The sequence below is a fragment of the Nesoenas mayeri genome (assembly GCF_963082525.1).
Source record: "Nesoenas mayeri genome assembly, chromosome: 23".
NCBI lineage: Eukaryota > Metazoa > Chordata > Aves > Columbiformes > Columbidae > Nesoenas > Nesoenas mayeri.
In genome coordinates, this window is record NC_137574.1 from 282,796 (window position 1) to 289,825 (window position 7,030).

At 59.4% G+C, this 7,030-nt stretch overlaps 2 protein-coding genes across 2 annotated transcripts; one reads left to right on the top strand and one right to left on the bottom strand.

Annotated features, from left to right (window-relative positions):
• Nucleotides 1-690: 690 nt before the first annotated feature.
• Nucleotides 691-3,958, bottom strand: LHFPL5 (LHFPL tetraspan subfamily member 5; the record flags this gene model as incomplete). Its single annotated transcript, XM_080358297.1, has 3 exons — nucleotides 691-714; nucleotides 999-1,235; nucleotides 3,547-3,958. The coding sequence occupies 3 exons, from the start codon at nucleotides 3,956-3,958 to the stop codon at nucleotides 698-700; spliced, it is 666 nt and encodes a 221-aa protein (XP_080214423.1). The 3' UTR covers nucleotides 691-697.
• Nucleotides 3,959-5,807: 1,849 nt separating this feature from the next.
• CLPS (colipase) lies at nucleotides 5,808-6,806 on the top strand (the record flags this gene model as incomplete). The annotated part of the gene is made up of 3 exons (XM_080358321.1): nucleotides 5,808-5,903; nucleotides 6,476-6,598; nucleotides 6,678-6,806. The coding sequence occupies 3 exons, from the start codon at nucleotides 5,808-5,810 to the stop codon at nucleotides 6,804-6,806; spliced, it is 348 nt and encodes a 115-aa protein (XP_080214447.1).
• Between the last annotated feature and the right edge of the window lie 224 nt (nucleotides 6,807-7,030).

Consider the following 7,030-nt stretch of genomic DNA (forward strand, 5'->3'; position numbering starts at 1 on the left):
ATAAAGTGCCCTTTTAAAAGGTGGTATTTGGTTATTGCCGGGAGTGGGAAGCTGCTTCATGGCTTTACGAGGAATGGGCTGGGTTATATTTTTTCACGTACAGCCTGGGGTGGCCCCAAGGAGACCAGCACAAAATCCAAAATGTGTATTTTTATTCAGAAGTAATTTCCTTGAAAGAAGGTGCACAAACCCCAGGGAGAAACACGTTGTCATCCTTCTGCTGTTCTCCAGGTTTGCTGATGGACTCGAAGCCCAAAACTTGTGTCCAGTTTGGGCTCTTCCTCTCGCCTCGAGGCCGTGAGAGCCGCGAGCTGGGAGCTGGGAGCAGCCCCTTGGGTGGAGAGAGCGGGCGTAGAAAACTCACAGAAGTTATAAGTTTTCGTTTCCTGGGAAAGTCAGTTTAAAGAAAAGGGCTGATGGAAAAGCAGCTTCCAGGTGTCCCTGGGAAGAGAGAGAATCGGTCAGCTGCTGCCAAAGCCAGGGGCTTCAGCTTTGGACTTTTAGGTTTTCCTGGTTTCAGGAGGCAAAGGAAAAGACCGTTTCCCCTTTAATCACACCTGAAACCGATGTGGCTATAGCACCAAAATCGATATGGTTGTCAATCCTTTAGTAATTAAAATACAACAGGAACATTCTGCGTGCTGGGGATAAATGTTTAAAATCACTGTAGGTGTCACTTACGTGGTGATCTGCTCTGTCAGTCAGTGCCCTCTTCTGTAACACAAAAAGATAATTTGAGTGTTAATGGGGTACAGTACAAAACTTAAGGGGCAGCTTTGTTTTTCAGGTTTGTTTTCAAAAAGGGGTAAAACGTTTTAAAATGGGATGGGGAAAAAGCCCCAGGTGTGCAAAATGCAGCCTGGCTCAGTCTGGGCTCCTGCTTTGTGCTGCTTCAGCCTCCTGCCGGTTCCCTCTGCGTCCCAAACAGCAGTCAGCTGTGGGATGGAAATGCTCTGCAGGAGGATGGGGGCTCAGAGCTCAGCTGTACTTCCCTTTACCTTTATTTTCCACTTTAAAATCAGACGGAAGGAGATTGTCCTGCCGGTTCCCCAACACAAAGGCCAGGAAGGAGAGTATGAGGGCGTCGAGGATGCCAATGATGCAGAGGATGTAGGCCCAGCGCACAGTGCAGGCGCCCAGCGTGTATTTGTCTGTCTTGTCCCCACACATGCGCTTCACCTCGCTGGAGTCCCAGCCGTCGGGGTAGATCAGGCAACCGATCATCAGCCCGGTAGCTGCGGAGAGAGGGAGGTGTTACTGCCCGGGGCCGTGGCGGAGTCACCATCCCTGGAGGGGTTGAACAGACGGGGATATGAGGTTCTCGGGGACACGGGTTAGTGCCGGGGGGGGGTTAATGGTTGCACTCAGTGTTCTTGAGGGTCTCTTGATTCTATGAGTACAGTGGCTGCAAACTGCCTGCTGAGCTGGTACTGGAGGTAGAGGAGCATGGCACAGTTGCATCCGGCCACAACCACAATGTTACAAACAGATAAAATACTACAGACTGGCTAACTAGGCTTCAGCTCTCCCCATGCCCTGCAGTTGCCTGTCACACGTGGGCAATGCTCGCTCACGCTGCTGCAGCTGGGGAGGCGCAGGACGCGCACGCTGCTCCCACCGCTGCGTTGCCCAGGCAACATCTCCTCTGCCTCCGCACGCGTCCCTGGCCATGCCATGCCGGAGAAATATTTTCTCCAAACAAAACTGGGATGGGTTTAGTGTGTGTGAGGTGGAGAACCTTGATAGTGCCCCGAGCTTAGCTGGGTTTTGGCTTATGGTTTGCGAAAGTAGAGCTGTCAGCAGCAGCTTTGCAAGGCAGATTGATTCTGCTTGTTCAGCTGCGCTGGTTCCAGCGCAGCCGTGAGCCACCAGCTCCTCCCGCGGCTGTTCCCGGCGCACGCGGCGTCAGCGGCTGCGCCACCCGGCCGCGAGGGCCTCGGCGCGTGGCCTGTGCAACAAACCCAGCGCAGGCTGCGGGAGTGTCGTCTTCTGCCAAGCAGCGCATGGCCCAAAATCTCAGAACTGTTTTTCTTTTGTTTCCCCACGCAGAGAAATTGATCTATTTGCTGGACAAGAGGAGTGACCAGGCACAGGCTGGAAAAGAGCCAAGCTCATCTTTAAGGCTTTGGGATGCGATTAATGAAGGCTCTTCATGTTCTCCACTGTCATCTTGGAGCAAAGCATGGAAGTAACTGCACTTCCATGTGGTTTTGCTCGGGTCTGAGGCCCTCCTGGGCTGCAGAGAGCCTCTCTCTCCATTAAGAAGTAGCTGGTTTCACCTGTATTTAATTACTCTTCCCTATAGCTAACAAAGAGGAAGAGCACAGGAAAATGGGGTAAGCTGGTAATAAATCTCTTCGGCTGTGAAAATGCACCCTGGCACAGAGCAAAGGCCAGAAAATGGATCCTCCCGTCACCTGCCCCTTTTTAAAATAACTCCCAGGAAAGCAGCAGTACCTGCATTGCCCGGGGGCAGCTCGAAAGCTCCCAAGAGCCTGAGTGATGCCAAGAAACTGGGCTGCCAGGACGATTTGGGTTTGTCCACCTGGCTGGAGCTGCCTGCGCTGTGTTTCTCTCCCCATCCAGTGCAAAAATGTACATAAAAGCTCCAAATACAACAGCAAAGCCTTTTGCTGCTCGGGCTCCCTGGGAGGCTGAGCTGCCACAAGCCTCTTATCTAAATCTTTGCTTGAGCTCGCTGCTTTATCTGGGAGCTGGTGCAGCCCCTGCGCCATCCCCCCACGGGGCTCCTGGGGCTGGCAGGGGCTGCGGCGGGTCCAGCATGAATGATTCAGGAGCAGCAGAGGGCCGGGTTGGGTTTCAGCTGGGGCTGCAAAGGCAGGAGCTGGGTTACCGGGTGTCTCGGGTGTCTGGCTGCGTTGGAGGAGGGGTGGGGAAGGCTGGTGATCTACAGGGGTGAACAGAGGGATGTGAGGACAGTAGGGAAGCGTTGGTGATGGCACGAAGTTCGACAGTCGGTCCCCTCCTCCCACTCCCCCTCCCATGGTTCATCTTCCCCCAAGCTCAGGGATTTAACAGTTGCTGCAGAGGGTATTGTAGGTACAAAATAACCCAGCAAACGTTGTCACTGTCTCCCTGCTTAATTCCTGCAGGAGCCCTAACACATCAGGGAGCCCTGGCCCTGCAGCCTTTGGTGCTGTGGCAGCGATGCTCTGAAGCCACGACCGTGCCGCACCGTGGGGCTGAGCAGGAGCGCTGGCGCTGGGCGGCAGCCAGGGCAAAGCGGGGATGGGCATGGCTGGGCTGTTGGTGCCACGTGGTTTTGCAGCAGGAGCAGCAGCACATGGACGGGAGCATCGCCTACGTGCAATGAGTCTGCTGGGTCTCAGCTGCTTTACTTGTGCAAATTCCCCACTTGTAACCAGTAAGGGGGAGTAAATGGAGCACGGAAATGATGCTGGTGTCCCTTTCCTGGCCGCCTCCCCACCATGGCAGAGTCCGGGTGGGGACAGAGAAGGAAAAGCAGCTCTGGCTGGGCCATCAGCAGTCCCCAGCCCCCCGTGCATCATCCCCAGCTTTGCTCACCTGCTGCCAGCTGCATCCAGGCACAGACTTTATAGACAGTGGCTGCATTGCAGAAGAAGAAAAGGCTGAAGCAGAGGATGGAGCCGATGATGAGGAAGGTGGAGATGCCTATGAAGAACATGGCAGTTTTGAAGGCACTAGAGGGGATGGTGCCAAAGTCAAGGGGGCTGCCCTTGCAGATGAGCTCCCCGGTGAGCGCGTTTCCAATGCAGTAGGAGAAAAGGCCGAAGTAGCCAGCCTGAGGTGTGTCGATGCTGTCGCCGATCCAGTATGGCTGGATGAAGGTCACCACCATCAGGATGGAGAAGCAGAGAGTGAAGAGGGCCCAGAGCACCCCCATGGCCCGCGCGTTCCTCACGTAGTTGGTGTGGTAGATCCGCGCCGCCTCCTGCGCCGGCAGCAGCTGGGGCATGGCCGGGGCTCCGGCTCCGGCTCCGGCTCCGCTCCCCGGCGCTGCCCCGCCCGCCCGGGAGCGGCGGCGCGAGGCTCCGGCGGCGGCGGGCGCTGCGGCTGCACCGCCCCGGGGGGCGGCGGCGCGACCCACCCCCCGCCGCGAGCCGGGGAGGACCCGGGAGGAGCTGCGCGGCGCGGCCCGGGGAGCGGCCTCAGGCTCAGCTGTGCGTGCCCAGGGCGTGCGTGCGCCCCGAGGTGCGCCCCGGGGTGAGCGCTGTGTCCCCGGGCTGTGCGCCTGCGATGAGCCGCGTACCCCGGGAGGTGCCCGTAGGGAGTGCCCCGTGCCCCTGGGGCGCTCCCTCGGGATGCGCCCTGTTCCTCCACCACGTGCCCTCGGATCCACCCTGGGGTGCACCCTGGGGTGCACCCTGTGCCCTGCTGTGCACCCTGGGATGCAGTTTGTGCATCGCTGTGTGCTCTGGGATGTGCCATGCACCCTCAGGATGTGTGTCAGGACGTGTGTGTGCCCCAGGATGGGTCTTGCCCCCCAGGATGTGCCAGGGGCTGTGCCATGATTCCCAGGATCCACCTGGCCTGTGCTGTGTGCTCCAGGATGTGTCCCAAATGCTGCAACTCTCAGCTGCTCCCCTCTGCCCTCCCTGCTGGTGTCACCAGGGTCTTCCCCACTGGAGGGGGGTGCACGGGGTGCTGCATTATTGTAGTGGGGGGCTGTGGGACCTTGGACCCCCCTGTCAGCTCAAGGGCTGGCTGGGGCTGCACCCAGGGCAGGGAGAGGACTGTCCCCACAGCACCACTGCAGAAAGGGAAATGGCTCATCCTGCTACCAGGACACCCCGGCGTGTCAGCCTGGGGCAGAGCTGAGTCTCTTCTGGCCCCCGTGTCCCGCTGCCAGAGGAGTGTGGTCAGCCCAGGGCCTGCCCTGACAGGCCGTGGGCACTTGGGACCCTTCTCCAGGAGCCACATCTGCCCTGCGTCCTGAGGGACCGCAGAGGCTCATCTCCTGCTCTGGGGTCCAGGTGCCGTGTCCCAGTGTGACAGCCACCCCACAGCCAGTGCCAGCCTCAGCGCCACCCCTGCAGCCACCAAAGGTCAGGGCTGCCCGCGTGTTAACTGTTGCCAAGAGCAGCGGGGCCAATGCAGGTGCGAAAAGCCGTGCTGTTCCCAGGGCTGTTTTCCTTTCGTCGACTGCATCCCCCAAGCACTGAAACATTCAGAGCAAATACCTGGCAGGGTAGGGTGCGGTGATGGTCCATGGGCTGGGCACCTCGGTGGGCTTTGGAGCACTGAGCAAGGCCAGCAGGACACTGGCAGGGGGAATGGGTTTGCTCCTCCCACACTTCGGACTTTCTGGAGTGGGTTTATTGGGGTCGTAATGCTCAAGTGATGGAAGATCCAGGGGTGAGCGCTTTCCCGCAAAGCAGTTCCTGCCACGGCACCGGATCTTGCTTTGCCCGTGAGCCCACCAGCAGCGCCCAGCAGGGCGGGCGTCTCAGAGAACCTCAGCTCCGTGGCTCCCGGCAGCCTGGGTGAGGGAGAGGAGAGAGGGCTGGAAGTGCCCCCTGGGGGAAGCACAGCAGAGCCGTTCCTTGGTGTTCACTTCAAAGGAGCTGCCAACGGGCAGGCTGGCATCTCTGTTGCAGGACGGCCACCTGGGGCAGGGCAAGACGTGCCCATTGTGGCACCATATGGCCATGTGGGCATCGCTGTTCTCCTGCCCTGGGCAGGGTGTTGTGGCGCTGCCCCAATGCCACGAGTTGGGGTGTGATAGGAGCAGCCACATCAGCTGACAGAGTCGCCTGCTATAAAGCACCTGCCGGCCCTGCGGCAGAGACAAGATCAAGCCCACCATGGCCAAGGCGACAGCCCTCTGCCTGCTCCTGGTCCTGCTGCTCCTGGCTCCGGCGCTGCCGGCGCCACACCAGCGAGGGCTCATCTTCAACTTGGTAAGAGCGACACTCGCCCCATCCTCGCCACAGCTGGGGGGTGCCCCAAGCACTACCATGGAGCACATGGCACACTGAGGCATTGAAGAGGCCCATGCTGCTTTGGTGCAGCCACTGAGAACAAAACTTACTGCAGCTGGGGAAGCTGAGGCAGGTGGGGATGGTATGCTGGGTTTTCTAGGGTTGTGAGGGATCTCGGAGCCTGGGAAAGCAGCTGTATACAGGAACAGGGAAGCCTGAAAGTGGATGTGACTGAAGCTCACAGCTGCCTGTGCCAGCCAGGACCCCTCCTTGGTGAGCTTGTGGGGAACGGGGGGACACCTTCCCTGCGGTGCCTCAGCCCTGCTCCTGTGAGCCAAGCAGAAAGCAGCACTTCAGCAGGTGGTATTTTGGGCCGAACTGAGGGAATCCCGCAGGGTGGGAGGCTCGGGCATGCTGGCGGTGTTTCTGAGCCCCACCTGAAAGACAGAGACAGCGTCCGGCACCCACCCAAACCCACCAGGCCTGTGGCTGGGAGGATTAAGGGGCGGACAGAGAGGGACCTGGTGCTCACGCCTCGCTTCGCGGTGCAGAGCACCGGGGAGCTGTGCCTGCAGAGCGCCCAGTGCAAGAGCGGCTGCTGCCACCGGCAGGATGGCCTGAGCCTGGCCCGTTGTGCACCGAAGGCAGCAGAGTCCCAGGACTGCTCCCCAAAGGTACGTTCTCCCCTGCTCCCGGGGTGGCTCGGGACAGGGGCATGTCCCCTGCACTGCGCTGTGCCTTGGTTCCCTGCAGAGCATCTATGGGGTCTACTACCGGTGTCCTTGCGAGAGAGGCTTGACCTGTGATGTTGATAGGACCATCGTAGGCTCTGTCACCAACAGTGACTTTGGCATCTGCACGGATCCCAATGAGTCACGGTGAAGGAGGAGACGCCCTGGTGCTGTCCTGCCTTTCCCCCTCCTCAGGGACGCCCAGGTCTGCCCGTGCCGCCCTGGCTGCAGGCGCGTTGAGTAAAGAGCATCTGCCGAGCTGCGAAGTGGTGTCTTCACTCCATATATCCCCTCTGGCCTGGGACGGGAGGAGCAGGGCCAGAAGATCCCAGCAAAAGCTGCAGAGACATGATGGCCTTACCTACATGTGTGTGC